We start from the raw sequence: 18,608 nt of genomic DNA, 5'->3' as shown, positions 1-18,608 counted from the left end.
CCAATGACAACGGTAGCTGTATCCAGCGTTTTACCTTATCTTCTAATTTGGAGATCGTGGAACCGTAATTTGAGCGGATCACTACCTCGGGGTCTCTATGGTATTGCACTCCTAAATACCGTATCGGATTGGTTTGCCATTCTAACGGATACTCCGTGTCCAGTGGAGTCGTCGTATCCTTGAGGGGGATAATGTAGGATTTTGACCAATTTATTATTAAGCCCGAGTGACCACCGAATTTGATGTATTCTCTCAGTAGCTGACTCAAGTGATCAGCGGGATCCCGAACGTAGAGCACCATATCATCTGCATATAGAGATATGTGTAGCGGCCTGGAAGGGAATTGTAGAGCGGATGATTTGTAATTCTGGCGTATTATACAGGCTAGGGGTTCTAGTGCGAGGGCGAAAAGGAGGGGGGAAAGAGGGCATCCCTTCCTAGTACCACGTTCTATCGGGAAACGGTCGTATAGATACCCATTAACTCGGACCCTGGCGCATGGATTAGTATAAAGTAAGGACACCCATTGAACAAACCTTTTGGGGAATCCCATGCGGTGTAAAATGGCAATCAGGTAGTTCCACTCAATAGAATCAAACGCCTTGGCGGCATCTAATAGTACCGCCACCGCCTTCATGTTTGGTTGAAGATAGTGTGCCAGAGCGAACAGCGTCCTGGTGTTATGGGACGTGGACCGAGTTGGAATAAATCCCGCCTGATCAGGTAATACCAAGTTGGTCATCAATGGTGTGAGTCTCACTGCCAGAATCTTCGGAAGTATTTTGGAATCGACATTGATCAGCGACAATGGCCTGTATGAATCGCACTGGGCTGGGTCTTTGGAGGGTTTCAATAGAGCAATAATTACTGCCTCCCTAAGTGTCAGGGGCAGTTTACCTTGATCAAACGCAGCTCCGTACATTTCTGCCAGGTACGGGGCTAGTATATCTGCGTATTGTTTGTAGAATTCGTTTGTGTACCCATCTGGGCCTGGCGCTTTTCCATTTGGCAGTGACTTAATCACATCCAAAATTTCCTCCACCGTAATGGGTGCCGCTAGATATTCCCTCTGGCCATCCGAAAGCCACGCTATTGCCACGTCTCTGAAATAACTATCAATGTCTGCTTCCGACGCTATGGGCTGCGATTTGTATAACGCCTCGTAAGAATCTACGAAGCAAGTCAGGATATCAGTGGCTTGTGTCTGTAGCGTGCCATCCCTAGATTTAACGCCCAATATTGCTGCATGACTCCTACCTTCGCAAATTTTAGCCGCCAGAATCCTACCTGGTCTGCCACTCTCGCCATAGTGTCGAGCGGAGTGTTTTTTGTCTAGATATTTTATCTCGTCGTCGACCAATGATTGATGCTCCGTGTGTAACTGTCGCAGTTCCCCCAGAAGAGTGACGTTGCGTTGGACCTCGTAGGTCCTCTCCAAATCTCTCATTCGTGTTTCGCGTTTTGTATTTTTTTTTGATTTTCAAAAAAAACTTTTATTATCCATCGTGCTCACATACACAGCAGTGTGCCTACAACCATATCAGGCCGGCAGCGATACACATTCATCAATAAAGTAGTAGCATTGCCTATAGATAACACAGTCTAACAGCAGGGTCGCATGAAATACCACAACAATATATATATGATCCATTCGTAACAGGGCGCATATCAGGCCGACTCATCAGTACTTGGTCGCTATGGGAACAGAAGTCATTGACTAGTAGAATCATAGGCAAAGCAGGTTCTGCTGTCAAGGGGAGGATCAAGGGGGCTTTCTAGTACAGAGCGCTTCCGCGCCCCCTCTCACCTGTGGCAACATTTAGCATCATACGTAGCTGTCAGTTAAATATCAGAGCAGGGCATTACTTCATCTTATCATACCAGTGCAGCATAGCCCTAAAGTGCAGCCATGTCCACATAGGCCCAGAGTACTGCCAACCACGCGCCCGAAAACAGTCTTAACATCCAGCAGCTCTATGCCACAAGGGCCAACCAGAATCCCATCCTCTCCACCCTGTCCTGAAGCATAGCATAAGTGCCTAATTCGAGCCTGCTACGGGGGGCACTTCCTCAACCTCGTCAATCCCAGTATTGTCTATCCCCTGTGTTGCAGTTTGTATAAGGTATGCCTGCAGTGGGCCCCAGATATCAGCCGGTCTAGAAGCCAGAGGCAGTAGTTCTGAGAATATCCCATATTGCTCCTGACAGTGCAACATATCCTGTAGCCAGTCTTTGAATTTGGGGGCCCGGCCCCTCCCCCACCTACGGGCCAGTCGTCTCTTTGCCAACAATAGCGCCACGTTAGTGTATTTCCGAACAGATCTCGCTATCTGTGCAGTATAACCCAGCAAGAATAACAGCGGATCCAGGGCTAATGGAGCCCCTATCATGAGGGAGACGGCCTCGCAGACCAGCGTCCAATATTCCGTCACTTGTGGGCATTCCCATGCCAAATGGAGGAAATCCGCCCCTCCCTGACCACAGCGCTCGCACCTATCCGAATCAGCTAATTTGAACCTAACCTTTCTGACTGGTGTGTAATACAGTCTATGGAGAAACTTGTAATGTATGATTTTAAAGCGACAGCTAGATATCACTGTGCCCGAGAGGTCACAACAATACTCCCATTGTTCCTCCGAGATCTCCTCACCAAGATCCTGTGACCAGTGTGCTTTAGCTGTACTTTCCACAATTGGCAGCTCTCTCCGGAGGCACTTATATATGTTGGAGACTAGGTGTGCACCATCCACGCTGCTCATCACAACTGTTAGCGGGGCAATACTGGGGGGTTCCAGAGGGTAGTCAGGCAGCAAGGCATTTAAGCCTTCCCGCAGCCGTAGAAAGTAGAACACTTCCAAGGGAGTAGGTGCATGTTCCCCAAAGAACTCTTCTCGAGAACGAAAAACACCATCATGGAATAGATCGCCCCACGTCTGAATATGTAACCGGCGACACATGGTACGGAAGCCCGATTCTTGGAAGAGCGCCATCTGCGGATGGTAGGACAGTGGCATCCGGGCCGTGTACAAAAGCGAGGCTTGCAATCGTCTCCCTATTCTGTGCCATGCATCCATGGTACATGTCACCGTGTTAGCCTGCATTTCCAGCGCCGATATAGGGGCATGAACCACTCCATTCAACGGTAGTGGGTGAGCAATCCAGTCTTCCGCCGCAACTTGCGGCATGAAAGCGGAGGGTTTCATCCAATAATACAGGTAGTGCGCCTGTGCGCTCAAATAATAAACTTCAAAATCTGGGATGTCAAATCCCCCTACATTGTAAGGTTGTGTCATAACCGCCCATCTAAGGCGCGCCTGCCTGCCCCCCCATACCAGTCGTATAAGTTCAGACCGCAGGGTCTTGAAGAAAAAGGCACCCGGGTAATAGGGCACGTTGAGAAACAGATACAAGAAACGGGGCAAGACCACCATTTTGATGAGGGAAACTCGAGCCGCCATGGACAGGGGTAATTTAATCCATCGGGTCACCGAGTCCACCAGTTTGGTTATGGCCGTGCCATAATTCATGCGTAGTGTATCCCCCTTGTCTCTCGAGATTTGTATCCCCAGGTAGCGCAAGTCCGAAGAACACCACTCCAAGGGATAGTCGAGCGGGAACTCTGAGACGGCAGGTGTGAGTGGGAACAGCTGAGATTTACCCCAGTTTATCGAGACTCCAGACAGGCCACCAAAGGAGACAAACTCCCGCAGTAACCCATTCAGATTAGTCCGGGGCTCTTTGACATAAAGCGTGACATCGTCCGCATATAACGATATAGAGAGTTGTCGCTGAAAGCAGTTAAAGGCGCTATCCTTGAGTAGCTGTCGGATGCGGCAGGCTAGCGGTTCTATCGCTATAGCGAAAAGCAAGGGGGAGAGAGGGCACCCCTGGCGAGTACCCCTTGTTATCTCAAAGGCATCTGACAAGCACCCATTCGCAAGCACTCTTGCTTTTGGGTCTGTGTACAGTAAGCGTATCCAGTCCATAAAGATTGGAGGGAAACCCATTTTCCGCAATACCGTAAACAGATATCCCCACTCCACAGAGTCGAAAGCCTTCGACGCATCTAGGAATACGGCTGCTATCGGTATCGTGGGGCTCACAGTTTGGATCAGGGAGAAGACAGTTCGGAGGTTGTGTGATGTAGATCTTGTGGGGACAAATCCTGATTGATCAGGCAATATAAGCTGGGTCATGAGTAATGAGAGTCTATTGGCTAGGATCTTGGCAAGAATCTTGGCGTCACAATTCAATAGCGATAAGGGACGATATGAGTCACACTGCATGGCATCCTTACCCGGCTTAAGTAGAGATGTAATTACAACCTCTCTCATGGACCTCGGCAGGACACCCACCTCCAAGGCATCCTCAAACACCTCTCGTAGTACCAGTGGCATGATGTCCACATAGCATTTATAAAATTCTGCGGGGAGCCCATCAAGACCAGGGGCCTTCCCGTTGCTCAAGGACATTATGGCATCTCGTACCTCATCCAATTCAAGTCGCGCCCCCAAAAACTGGCTATGGGCGTCACTTATCCAGCACAGCGCAAGATCCCCCAGAAAGCCCTCCAGGTCAAAGCTTCCAGTTGCCTGTGACGTATAGAGTAGTCCGTAATGTGCCTGGAGGGTGGCCAGTATGCTATCTGAATCCTTGCATACCGTGCCATCAGCTGCAGTTAATTCTAATATAGTGTTAGCGCCACGCGCCATCCGAACCGCCATTGACAATGCCCTGCCCGGTCTGCCACCCTCATTGTACGCTCGAGCCTTCCAATATTTACCTCTGAAATGTACCTCTCTTTGCGCTTCAGCCTCGTATTCCGACAATTTAGCCCTGAACTCCTGCTGTATATGCCCTGCGTCTCCCTGCACCATGCTTCTTTCCAATACCCGTAAGTCATCTTCCAACTTGCTGAGAGTGCGCTGTATGTCCCTCAAAACCCCTGTGCTCTTAGCAATGCACCACCCCCTTACTGTAACCTTAAAGGCTTCCCACACTGTTTCCACATTATCCACAGTGTCTTTGTTACGGGGAAAAAGTCAGCTATATCCTCCCTGAGTTCCTCTCGGAAGACTGCATCCACTAGAACGGTAGGTTGCAGCCGCCAGGGTGGTCGTGGTTTATTATACCCAGGCAGATCTATAGTCAGCAAGACCGGGCAGTGATCCGAATGTGTTCTGGGCAGGTGTTGCGCAGCAAGGATATGCGGTGCTAGATTCCGTGACACAAAGATATAATCGATTCTAGCCCATGTGCCTGTGTATTAGGTGTAGTGTGTTCCATCCAGTAAGTCCGGATGAATATGTCTCCAGCCATCGACTAACCCACCCTCATCCACCATTCCCCTGAGGACATCCCGCGCTCTGGGATGATATGTCGTGCAAGCATCCGCTCTATCCATCCCCGGGACTAAGGCAACATTGAAGTCTCCACCCCAGACGAGATGAGTCGATCCAACATCTATCACAATTCCCCAGAGCACAGCAAAAAAATCAGGGTCATCAATATTAGGTGCATAACAGTTGGCAATGGTGATCGTTTTCCCACCCAACCTCCCCCACAACACCACATATCTTCCCTCCTTATCTACACGCTGGCCTTGCAGTGTAAAAGGGAGGGCACGATGTAGAAGGATAGCCGTACCCCTGGCATATGAGGAATAGTTCGAAAAAACCCGCACCCCTGCCCATCTGCTACCGAAAGCGGACGTGGTGTGCGGGGGGATATGAGTTTCCTGCAGCATAACCACATGTACCTGGTGTCTATCCCAATATGCCAGCAGCTGCCTGCATTTACGTGCATCTTTAAGTCCCCGCACATTCCACGACAGAAAAGTACATTTGTTAACTTCCCCTGCGCCCATCGACATTATCAGTGACTAGCCTGGAAATCAGTCTATTCATCAGCAATTGCAGCATCACGTCCCAGTCCCACAATCATTGTCCGACAATCTTGTGTTCGCTTAACCCGCACGCAGGTCTCTCTGAACATGACACCACGCAGAAGGGTATAGTCCAGTGTCATCTCAGGTAGGTCAGTAGAATTCACTGCTTGCTCGTGTACATCGCACTCAACCAACTCATTCAACTCCCGGTCACATTCCCATTCCCTCCCATCCTCCCACTGAAGCATCCCCAACTTGCCAGTTTCGCCATCCACCCCATCCCACCCCAACGCCCTCAAAAAACTAGGGTGAAAACATACCCTACCCCAATAGGAACTGTGTGGGTAATACCGGTCAGGTAGCATTCCAGGTGGCGACACAATCACCCCTTCACTCCACCAGCTCCATACGATGGAACCCACCCAGCCAGTAGGAGAGAAGGGGGTACCCAGCGAACCGGATCTATATCAGCCTCCCCAGGGCCAGAACATCCCATCCCATCTTAACTGAAGGAGGAAGGGGGGTTGAACATTTATAATTACATTTGCATTATTGTCCATAGAGCGGTACTCACAAATAGGACTCATCTCGGCAAGAGAGTCTCAGTGTCCGTGGTATCAATGTTCATCATCCTCCATACCCTCCCGTCGTTGGCCAGGATCGTTGTCTTCATCCCCCCGTGGTTGTGCTGTACGTTTATAATGTTTGATGAATTCTTCCACCTGTTGTGGTTTCGTGAAGAACCTCTGTCGCCCTTGACATGTGACCCGCAGGCGAGCCAGGTAGAGCAATGCGTAATCCACTTGAAGATTGCGAAGTTTGGCCTTTACATCCTGAAATTTGCGACGTTCCTCCTGCACCATAGGCGTGAAATCAGGATAGATGGTGAAGTTGTTTCCGTCAAAGGAAAGTGTTTTGGTGTTCCGGGCCGCACGCAAGGCAGAATCCCGATCCCGATAGTTCAGAAAGCGGGTAATGATAGGTCTTGGAGGCGTGCCCGGCTTTGGAACCGGTCCCAAGGATCTATGCGCTCTCTCCACTATAAACTGGGGCGAAAAAGCTTCCGGGCCGACAGCTGCCAGCAGGAGTTTCTCCACGTATTCCTCCATCTTCCCCACATTTGTGGACTCCGGAACACCCACTATGCGTACGTTATTACGCCTACTTCTCGCCTCCAAATCCTCATTCTTGGCCGCTATAGTGCGTAGCAGATTATCCATCCTGGTTAGTTGCGTCGCGTGTTGGGTCGATGTATCCTCCACATCCGAGACCCGCTGTTCCGCCTCCTTCAGCCTCCCCTCGTGGAGATCTAATTTGTGGACAACGGCATCCATCCGTGATGATATCCTGTCTACTTTGTCCGCGATGGTCGCAAACCCTTGGCGCATTTCTCGGAGGATTTCCTGGAGATCTGGGGAAGTGGACGCCGAACCATCCGTGGAGCCGCTAGCACCCGACTGTTGTTGTTGCTCCAGGCTTGTTCGAGTTGTTTTTTTGGCGGCATCAAACGTGAGTTTCGGCTATCTCGCGTCCGTCCTTCCCATCTTCGCCACAGGTCAGGGCAGTGTATCACGTTCTGCGGTATCTCAGGTGTCAACGTATCCCCCGCAATCCCGGTCATACAGGTTAGACAGGTCGCAATGTCCCCACTGTCAAGCAGCAAGACCCAGAGCCCAAAATCAGCGCAGGTCGCGTGTGGGTATCTATGGCAATCCTCAGTATCAGTTCCTGGCTGTAGAGAGCTCCTCGACCAGATGCCTGACTATATACCAGGTCGCCACGTACCAGGAGCTCCCGGTTTCAACTGTGCACTCGATGAAAGTACCAGTGGGGGACTACAGAGCTCCGCCTCCTGCGCACGCTAGTCTGCAGCTCCAGTATCGTGTGAAATGCAGCTAATCTAAACAGGTCATACACGGGCAGCTGTATATATTCAAATACAGTGGGTAATGTCAGCAAGCAGTAGTCCCCACCACCATGCAATAATAACTCAAGCCTGCACGTACTCCAGACCAGTGCAGTGAAGGATATCCGTGGGCAGAGCTGCACTATGTTGTCCTAGCACTCAATCACGTGGTCCAGGCCACAGCGCTGCCTGCTTCGTTTAGTCTAACCAATGCACCGCTCAGCCCCCCACAAATGTTATGTGGCCGTAAAAGACGTGCAATCAATGGGGTATCAAGAGTCCAGTTCAGCGTCCCAGCAAGGTGCTCAATATGGGTCACTATCAGGTGGCTCCTGCATCCAGCAGACGCTGCGCACGAATTCCGCCTAGGGAGCCCTCTAGCCAGCCACACAGCTCACCGCAATTCCCGCCGCTGTACAGGATAGCGCGATGTAGAGCGCGCCCAGCCTCGCTCCTCCACTCGCCTCAATCCAGTCGTGTAGTTGGCCCCCAGACCTCACCGCATGTGGCAGCAGTCCCGCTCCGGTGGCAGCCTCGGCAGGCAGCAAGTACCCCCCAATGCACCGTCAGCGCTCAGTGCGTACACCAACAGCAATCCGGTACCTCTGGTGAATAGAGCACAGAGGAGTCGGATCACGTAGGGGGTAGTCCTACAGCAGTCTGCGTGGCGTGCATCACTTATATGCCTGGTGTTCAGAGGCCGTGCCAACCATTCGTCTTCACTCGGACGGCAACCACTTTTCGCGCCACTTGAGGCCCTGTCGCGACGCAGACTCCTCGGTCTCGCGTCGTCCACCAGGCCGTCCAGCCGCGCCTTCCGACAGTAGTCACCGCTGGGGACAGAAGAGTTCCTCACGACCGGTGGCTAGCAGCAATAGCCTCCAAACTCAAACCGGAGCCGTCGGGGATCTCCCGAGCTGATGGGAGCAGTTTCAGCCCACTCGGTAGCCGATTAGAGGATAAATGCAGGATTTATAACGCTAGGTCGTGGGAGCCTCACATGTAGGCGTCCATTCACCAGTGCGCCACCTAGCGCCCCCGTGTTTCGCGTTGTTTAATCTGTTGACGTATGTCACGTAGTATGCCTATGGTAGTACTCATGCACACCCCACGTATCGTGGCCTTAAAGGCTTCCCACAATAGACATGGGTCATCCGCTGTGGTTCGTTTATCTGAAAATAGTCTTTAATCGCGGTGTGAATGGTGTCAGCATAAATGATGTCTGTTAGGGCTCGTGAGTTGAATCTCCATTGAAAGGGAGGTGGAGTGTAATGTGGCATGTTGAGTCCGAGTGATATGGGGTTGTGGTCTGAGAGCGTTCTGGGGAGGACACGTAAAGCCTGTGTCCAAAGTGTTATTTGATTCGTGCCTAGCCAGTAATCCAGGCGCGACCAGCTGTCGTGACAAGCGGAAATATGTGTTGCGCCCGGTGAGTCGGGGTTTTTATCTCTCCATATGTCCGCTAATGACAAGTCTGTCAGCATGTGTAGGAGTTTTGCTCGAGCTTGCTTGTGAGGTTCAAGGGATTGTGCAGATCGGTCTTTATCGTCCGCTAACGTCACGTTCCAATCACCCCCGCATATAATGTGAGTGTCTGTGAACTGTTGTAAATGGCCCCACAGTTCCTGAAAAAATTCGGGTGCGTCCACATTCGGACCATACACATTAAGTAACGTTATTTTTTGTTCACGCAGGATGCCCGATACAATAACATACCTGCCATTCGGGTCCAGTATCGCTTTTTGTGCAGTGAAATTTATTCCTTTGCGTATCAGTGTCGTCACTGCCCTGGAGTAAGAGGAATAGGTGGAAGAGTGTACTGATTCGGCCCATCGTTGGCCTATGGATTGATGTGTGTTAGGTGCGATGTGCGTTTCCTGTAGGAGTGCAATATCTATGTTACATCTGTTCAGATAAGCGTACACCCTGCGGATTTTCTTAGGTTGCGTGAGACCTCTCACATTCCATGTGAGGAGATTCATGTGTGTCCTGCCTGCGCTATCAGACCTCTGTGTCATCTGTGATGTGGGGATATCCAAACCTGCAGCGTTATATAATCAGGGTTAAGGTCGACATGGTCTTTCATATGTGGAAATGTATGAAACCAAATGATCAATTGGTCCGTATTACACCGCGGAGTAACATATTCTAAACAGTACGGTCTCAGAACAGTAACAAAACCTCCACCCCTCCCACCCCCACCCACTCCAGCAACCCAATCCTGCCGAAGCCACTCACCCTCCCCAAGTAGTCCCGACAACAGATCGGGTCCTTCTAACAGCTCCATTAGTACAAAACTAGTGTGGGGAACACCCTCGTGGAGGTCCGCTAGGGGCACAACATGCCATCCAATTTAATGGATGTGGACGACTCTAATCGTGTTGGTGGATTCAAGCGTTGGATGAATGCATGCCCCAGATCCGCCCCCTCCCCATACTTGCATGTTCATGTCTCCCAGGCAGTCATCATATCGTAATTTGCATCATAACGTCGCCCTCGAACAGCCGCATATGCAGGCAGCATAGAAACAACTATTGTAAAGTGAATGAAGGAAAACCTCTCGCGTGTCTCTAAGTGTAAATCGCGTTACAACAGCTCCTACATCCACCACGCATTCACTTGTCACTCACAGTTTAAAATGTCCGAAAGCATTAATGTTCAGATTAGGACATTAAGGTGTGTGATGCACTGAACGGTCAACACCAAGCAATCCATGGCCAACCCACAGCAACCCACGTGATGTTCCGCTATGCTACCCGTTGACTGCTATTATGGTTTAGTGTTCCAGCCACGGTGTAAGCACACTTGTTAAAGCAGGAGACAAGTAAAGAATTCTGACAGGCTGGATGCACGTCTCATCCCCCGAGGGCTACAATCAGCTAAGTAAGCGCTACGGCCATTTCAAAATTGTTTATGAGCCAACATAGTCAAATTAGCATACACCGACTGGTATTGTCATGCACGCCTCATGGTTGCCAGTAAGTTCAGATATATGAGTACAATGCAAATGATGCAAATCTCAGCGGTGAGCGGTTGGAACCAGGCCCAACGCCTCAATATCACATGCAGCAGACCAATCTCCGTCGAGCCCACTCTGAGGCCCCAACACATAATGCGCATCTCGCCGCCTAGGGGGCCAGTATATACAAGTTCATCAGAGCCTTACGCTATCGCTAAGCATTGAGCAGATAGAACACTCCCCGGTTCTGAGTCGCTGAGAGTCAACGTGTGGCGCCAGTCTCACCTGGCAATGTCTCATCCTATGTGGGTACATATGACCGCCCCCATGGCGACAAAACCCCTCATACTCACGCGGGATGTATGGATTGTGCCGTCTACGTGTTCATTCCGACTCCGGTTGCTGGTCATTCTGTGCATTGGATTTGTTCTGTCTCATTATTTTTTTCACAAATTCCTGCGCCATTTTAGGAGAAGCCAGTATCACGGCCTTACCCTCCCACATCACACGCAGTCTGGCAGGGTACAGCATTGAATAAGTGACGTGAAGATCTCGAAGCTTGGCTTTCACTGCAGTAAATTCTCGTCTGGCCTGTTGTACAGCTACTGTGTGGTCCGGGTAGAATTCCAGGGTGTTACCTTGGTGGGTGATAGTTCCTTTCTCTCGTGCGAGCCTTAAGATGGTATCCCTGTCTCGATAATTCAAGATCCTCGCCACAATGGGGCGCGGTGATGCTCCGGGTGGTGGACGGGGCGCAAGGGATCTGTGTGCTCTCTCTACCACGAAAATCTGCGACAATGCATCATCTCCGAAAACATCCTTGCACAATTTATCCACATAAAGCTCCATACGCCCCGTGTTGGTTGTCTCCGGAAGGCCTATGATGCGCACGTTGTTTCGTCTTGAGCGCGATTCCAATTCTTCCTCCTTAGCTTTTATCACCTCTAGGACCCGTTCCATGTTGTTGCATTTGGAAGTGGTGGAGTGTGATTCATCCTCGACTGCTGAGATCCGTGTCTCGGCCGTTTCCAGTCTCTCCCCGTGTTTCTCCAGTTTGGCCGCCATGCCGTCCATCCTGCACGTGAGATTGTCCAGTTTACCATTGATGTCTTGTAGGTTAGCTTGGATGGACAGTAATATCTTTTCCATGTTGGTGCTGGGAGATAGCTCGGCCGGTGATCCACTACCAGACATCACCTCTGTGATCTTGGGCGTCTTCTTAGCCTCAAAAGATATTTTCTGTTGTTGTTTTTCAGGTCTCACCATCGTAGAGGACAGCGGAGTCGACAGCGTGGCGTCACGAGGCGTGGACCTGGTCCTCCTGGTGGATGTCGCCGTTTTGTCTTTCTTCGTGGGACGTGAGCGCAGGAATAGAGGTCAAATCTGGAGCGTGCATGTGCAGGCGAGTCCCCCTGTCCAGGCTGGTGTTAATGCATAGTAGATCCCCCCTCAGGTCCGGGGCAATGTTCGCATTGAAATAACGGAGCAGCTTAGGAGATCGAGGGCCCAGAAGTTGATTCAATTGTGCTTCGCCCGCCTTTCTTGTAACTCCACCCGCGCGCTGCAACTTATCATGGCGCGGTGTAGTGTTCTACGCACCTCGCCGGAGGCAGCGTGATGGCTCTTCGGGATCTGTACGAGTGCTTCCGTAATGCGAGGGTTTTCGTAAGTAGGCGCGCCGCCGCAATTCATCAAGCGCTTAAAGTTCAGACCTTCCTGTGTGTCGATCGTTGCAGTAACCACAGCTCCCGGGTTCTCAGCACTGTGCACTAAGCAAACTCACACTCCGGCCGCCGGGCGCCGCCATCTTGTCTGCCGTGAGCCCTGATCATGAATACAGTCTGAGTGGGCACATCCGATAGACAGAGTCACTTGCCTCGACAGTTGGTCATTTTGGTTATTTTAGCTGTGCGCCGCGCTGGCTGCCTGGAGTTAGGCGCCCTACTCACAGTGCTGTAGACGCCAGAGATGCGAGTCGGAGTTCCGCGGCCGCCATTTTGGACGCCGTGAGGTCTCGCCGCCGTTTTGAATGTTTACTCCCGTTTCTGTCGATTCCCGGCCTCCGGTTCGCATTTCATCGTGATCCTGATGGGTTCCGACGCCTGGGACGATACTCCGATGGCATTTTGGTGGGCTTTGGGGCGATCTTAGGGCAATGATGCAGTGGTCGTCCGGCGGAGCTGCGGTCTCACCCAGCCATTCCACTGTGTGCCCCCTAGCGCCCAGCTATTGTTAGTTAAAAGGTGTTTTATTTAAAAAAATAAAACTGCCTTTTAGAAAGTAATATACACAACAAAAAAATAGAAAAAGTGTTTCATATCCTATACATAGAGCTATGCAATGTTCAGGAATATCAGTAAAGTTCCTTTAATAGAGACAACGAGTAATAGGCAGAGAAATATCCCTGTTAATATGAGACACAACCAGGAGGCTTGAAGTAGGCAAATGGTAAAGAAATTGGAGAATCAGCTGGTACAGGAAAGAGATACATAGAATCACAAAAGAGACAGGGTAGAGAAATATGGATAATCACAGATGGCACTGACATGGTTAATTAGTCAACAGTGGATACATGAGAAGTATTTAAAAAAAGAAATTAATTTTGCTCATAATAACCAATTCTATGTTCAGTGGCTGGAAAGAGTACCTACCTAGGTTAGAGTCCTTAAACCTAGATATAACCCTCCCTTTACAGATACAGGAAAAATACTTTACCAGCTCTAGATAAAGGGAAAAATATGGCCGACCCCAGAAAAAGCAAAGGAGAAACTGTAGACAATACCTCACAAAATGGTAGAGAGACCCTGTTGTCATGTGATAAACAGAGTAGAAAAACAGCTGCAATTTAGGTTGGTAGCATGTGAACTAAATCTACACTAACAATTGGCAAAACTCCAATCATGGCAGCTGTAAAACAGATATGTGGAACAACAATAGGAGGACAGGTGCAACCCATCTAAATACCTCTTGCTGTTGCAGATCGTTGCATGGAGATCTTCAGGTGGCGCAGCAGGTTTAATGTTTTCGTCCAAACAAAAGATAACATAACAGAGTCTTCTAACCAACCAACCTCTGAACCTGGAGGATGAAGAGATAATGGACATCAGACGAAAGGTCTATTATAGAGCAGCATGAAAGACTGAAAGAAAAGAATGGAAAATGTGAAGATATCGCAAAAAGATGTAAATCAACAATTCATAAGTATTGATGGCCACTGTAAAACATTTACGAACCCTCATGTCCGCAACTTGTACGATGGGACCCCCTCAAAAGAGCTGATTATGACCAAGGAACAGAGGGGAGCGAAAAACACTATAATGTAGGGGACCGTTCCTATGATGGCCCTATAATTCAATTGTGTGAGTACATCTGTAAATATCCCAAACAGGTGACAAAAACAAGTTTTATACTGTGATTATTCAAAAACATATAACATTTTCTTTTTTCAATTCATATAAATATTGTTTTCAATCAAAAAATCACATAAGGAATGTATCAATTTATATAAAAAAGTCAGAAATAGCACAAATAAATCATGAATATAAACAGCAAAAATTATATATAAGCAGGACCTGCTGCGAGGGCCAAAAGCTACATCTTGGGGCCCATATTTTAGCACTTTCATCTTGCTAATTATAAATTCAGTTCCTTTCTCCATCTTAGTATGAGGTTTGATTGTGGTATGATTGTTAGCACGTGAGCATGTTGATGGATATGGTTGTTACCAAGGGGTAATAATTTCTTATATATAATTTTTGCTGTTTATATTCATGATTTATTTGTGCTATTTCTGACTTTTTGATATAAATTGATACATTCCTTATGTGACTTTTTGATTGAAAACAATATTTATATGAATTGAAAAAATAAAAAATAAAATGTTATATGTTTTTGAATAATCACAGTATAAAACTTGTTTTTGTACTTGCTTTTCCTTTCTTCCGACTTGGTCTGGTATCCTTCCATTGACATCACTTTTCTGGGCTCCCTCTTCGCATTCTGTCTCGCCTTCAGTTTCCCATTTTAGGATTTTGTTGCACTTCGCCATTCTGTCTTGCGACCACACTTTCCCATCACTCAACAACGCCTACCTGGCATATGGTTCTATGACTTGAAGGGGTGGCGTGAATTTGCTTTCTCCTTTTCTTTTTAACGTGGCCACTCTCACTCTCACCCAGTCTCCCTTTTCCAGAGACACTGCTTGTACATTCCGTCGCTTGTTGAAATGTTCTGTATATGTCTCTTGCGCTCTCTCTAGATTTCTTTTCACAATCGCAGGAGACCATTTACTCTGCACTACCATCTGCCTCCATGCCATGTTGTCCTTTGTGAATGGTTCACGTCCTCTCAAAATTTTGAACGGACTGTATCCTGTGCTTCCAGGTGTGATGCGGTATGCCCAGAGCATCTTGGGCAGCTCCCTTTCCCAATCCTGTCCATCGCTTATGGCCGCTTGAATTGTCCCCATTATGACACGGTTGAACCGTTCAACCAGTCCATTCCCAGCCGGATGGTATATAGGAGTGTGTTTTACTTCAATCCCATTTCTGGACATGAACGCTTCCCATTTGGCAGAGACAAACTGTGGCCCGTTGTCGCATGTAATGATCTTGGGGATTCCTTCCTTCACAAAGAGCGTGTTTAGGAACGCCAGTACCACATCAGTGTCTACTGTTTCTCTCGCCTCCACTTCGGGCCATTTAGAGTACCTATCCACCAATACTATGGCATATTTCTGAATCCCCTCCATGTTCAAAATGGGTCCTATTATGTCTATGGACACCATCTCCCAGGGACTGCTGAGAACAGGGAACTTGCCTAGTTGTGGTCTCACGAGGAATTGTGTCTTGTCTGCCTTAGCGCATGAGTCGCATTCCCTCACATACCTCTCCACCTGGGCATCAATGGCAGGCCACCAGTATGCTTGTCTGGCCAAGGCTTTTGTCCTCGTTATCCCTTGATGTCCCTCATGTAGGATTGCTAACAGATGTCCTACCAGTCCTTGGGGAGGGATGATCTTGTCTCCTCTCAACAAGAAAATGGGATTTTCTCCCAGTGACAGTTTATCTCTTATCTCCCAGTATTTCTTCCGTTTTTCATCTAGGTGTCTTTTCTCTGGCCACCCATGTGTCACATATCCCTTTATGGCCTCCAGGTCCTCATCTTTCTGATATTCCTCAGTCCATTCTTGTCCACTAATCACCTGTTCCACGTCTTGCAGGGTGGCTACCATGTACCCCTCCCATCCAGGGGTGTCTTGTTCTTCTGCTTTCTCTTTAGCAGCCGCTCTACTCAAAAAATCCGCAACTTTATTCCTGGGACCTGGTATATACTCCACCTCATAGACGTAGTCTAGAAGTCTCAATGCCATCTTTGCTATCCTTGGAGTGGCATGCGCATGACCGCTTGATGTAAGTACCTTTATCAGCGGTTGTGGTCCGTGCGAACTAAGAACATGGTTCCCCACAGGAACTGCCTGGAGCGTTCTATCGCCCACACCACAGCCAGCATTTCTTTCTCGATGACACTGAACTTTTCTTCATTCGGTGCCAATGTTCGGGAAGCTAAACAGACGGTGGATATCTCCCCACTGTCTGACTTTTGCATCAATACCGCTCCCAATCCACGGTCGCTGGCATCAGTCGTGAGTATGGACTTGGCTCCTTGGTCAAAGCCCTTAAGGGGAATGGCCTCGCTCATTTCCTTCTTCAAGGCCTCAAATTCCTCTTGTTCCTCTCCGCTCCACTTGAATCCGTTTCTCTCTTTTAACAGTTGACGCATGTGGTGTGTCTTTGTGGCAAAATTCGGGATAAATTTGCTATAGAATTCCGCTATGCCGAGGAACGACCTGACATCTTCCTTCTTTTCCGGGGCTGGCGCTTTCCTTATCGCCTCCATGTTTTCTCTCTTGGGCTCTATTCCTTTCTCGCTAATTTCATGCCCCAGGTACATCACTGACGGCTTCCCAAATTTACACTTCGCCCACTCAGCGGTGAGGCCATTGTTTTGTAACACCTTCAGTACAGTGTGGACTTTCTCATTGTGTTCAGGCATCGACTTTCCCATTATCAGAATGTCATCTTGGAAATACTGAACTCCCTCCACATGTTTAAAAAGCTGGTGCATTAGTTTTTGGAACACGCCGCTGCAGATGCCAATCCGAACGGCATTCTCAAGAATTTATAACATCCAAATGGTGTTATGAAGGACGTGAGGTGGTTGTACTTGGGTGTAGTGTTACTTGATGGTAGGCAGAGGACAGGTCTACTGTTGAAAACCACTTTATTCCTTTCGTCCTCGCGAGCATCTCGTTAATGCGTGGAAGTGGGAATTTGTCAACTAGAATGTTTTTATTCAGTTCCCTGCGGTCCACGCATAGCCTCACCTTGCCGTTGGGCTTCTGTGCTACCACCAAAGACGACAACCACTCTGCACTTTCAATCGCTGCGATTATACCTCCTTTCTCCAATCTGTCCAACTCCTCTTGCACGGCCTCTCTGCAGCGAAACGGTATGTTCCGAACTTTGTGGCTCACGGGTGTGGCTCCTTCTTTCAGACATATCATGTGCTTAAACTTGGTCAACTCACCAATCCTCCCGCTGAACACTTGGGGGTACTCTCTTCCACGCTTTTATTTCTTGTCCTCCCTCCGTGTCCATCAGCAATACTTTCTCTATTCCTCCTGGATTGAGTTGGATCCCTAGAGCGCCTTGATCTTTCCACCCTAGGACCGAGGGTCCCTTTTCCGCCACATACAACTTACAGTACGCTCGCCGTCCTCTAAATTCAAATGGTAACGGGCAGTACCCTAACATAGGTATTCTTTGCCCCGTGTAGGTGACTGGTCTCAGGTCCATTGGTCTTAGCTCTTCCTTTATGTCCTTCAGGAATTTCTCTTCCCACACTTGTCTCTGGACTATTGTGATGGGAGCTCCTGAGTCGGCTACGATGTCGACCTTCACACCTCCTATGCTCATGTTGAGTATTGGTCCGCTGGATCCTTTGCAATCCACATCCAGGACTTGGTCATCTATGTACAAGAGCTCCTCCAGGTACTCTTCTTCCGCTTGTGTCTCTTCTTCCTCTGGAGTGCCCTGGTCAATATATTTAACTGCCGCCCCTTTGGGCTTCCGCCTGCACACTTTTTCGTAATGTCCAAACACGTTGCAGAACGCACATCTCGCCCTGAATGCCGGGCACACTTTGTCATTTCCTAGGTGTGAGGTGCTTCCGCACCTGTAGCAGCTTAACCGTCTCTCTCTGCTCGCCTTTTGCGACGTACCAGCCGTCTGCTGGGCCTTCTTGGTGTGTGTGTATCTGGATGGGCCTTGATGCTTGGTTTTGTCTCCCTTATTGGGCACCATCACTCTGCACACCGTTTGTGTGCTTCCTGCCTCCTTCCTGGCCGCTTGCGCACATCTTTTAGAGAGCTTTGCTTTCTTGACCAATGCCCAAACGTCTTTGAGCGGTGCGTCGCCGTTCACCCACAGCTTCTCCTGTATTGTCGTGTTGGACGTATGCATGATAATCTGATCTCTTACTAGGTCGTCGTGCAGGGTTCCAAATTTGCAGGTGAGGGCTAATTTTTGTAACGCTGCAACGTATTCATCTATGGTCTCTCCGTTTTCCAGCTTTCTCTGGAAGAAATGGCTCCGATCTATGGCCACGCATACCACCGGCCTACAGTGTGTGTCCAAATCTTCTATCGCGTGCCGGAACACATCCGTGTCTGTCGGATCTCTCGTGGCCTTCACCAAATTGTCAAACACCCTCAAGCCTTCTGGCCCTAGATTATGCAGGAGAATCTTCCTCCTCCTTGGACTGGAGTACTCCGCTTCGCTCTCTTCCTCTAATGC

At 49.1% G+C, this 18,608-nt stretch overlaps 1 protein-coding gene across 3 annotated transcripts in view; it reads right to left on the bottom strand.

The window, feature by feature from the left end:
- The window catches only part of GPAT2 (glycerol-3-phosphate acyltransferase 2, mitochondrial), a 1,306,638-nt gene that overhangs the window by 925,840 nt on the left and 362,190 nt on the right, over positions 1–18,608 (bottom strand). For all 3 annotated transcript variants that reach the window (XM_078667014.1, XM_078667016.1, XM_078667015.1), the window contains exon 5: positions 13,717–13,830. In XM_078667014.1, coding sequence (XP_078523140.1) covers positions 13,717–13,830 — 114 coding nt within the window. The remainder of the gene's footprint in view (positions 1–13,716; positions 13,831–18,608) is intronic.

This window comes from Lissotriton helveticus, chromosome 11 (assembly GCF_964261635.1).
Source record: "Lissotriton helveticus chromosome 11, aLisHel1.1, whole genome shotgun sequence".
In the NCBI taxonomy this organism is placed as follows: Eukaryota; Metazoa; Chordata; class Amphibia; order Caudata; family Salamandridae; genus Lissotriton; species Lissotriton helveticus.
Note: the sequence above shows the minus strand (reverse complement) of the source record. Positions and strands in the feature narration are given on the sequence as shown.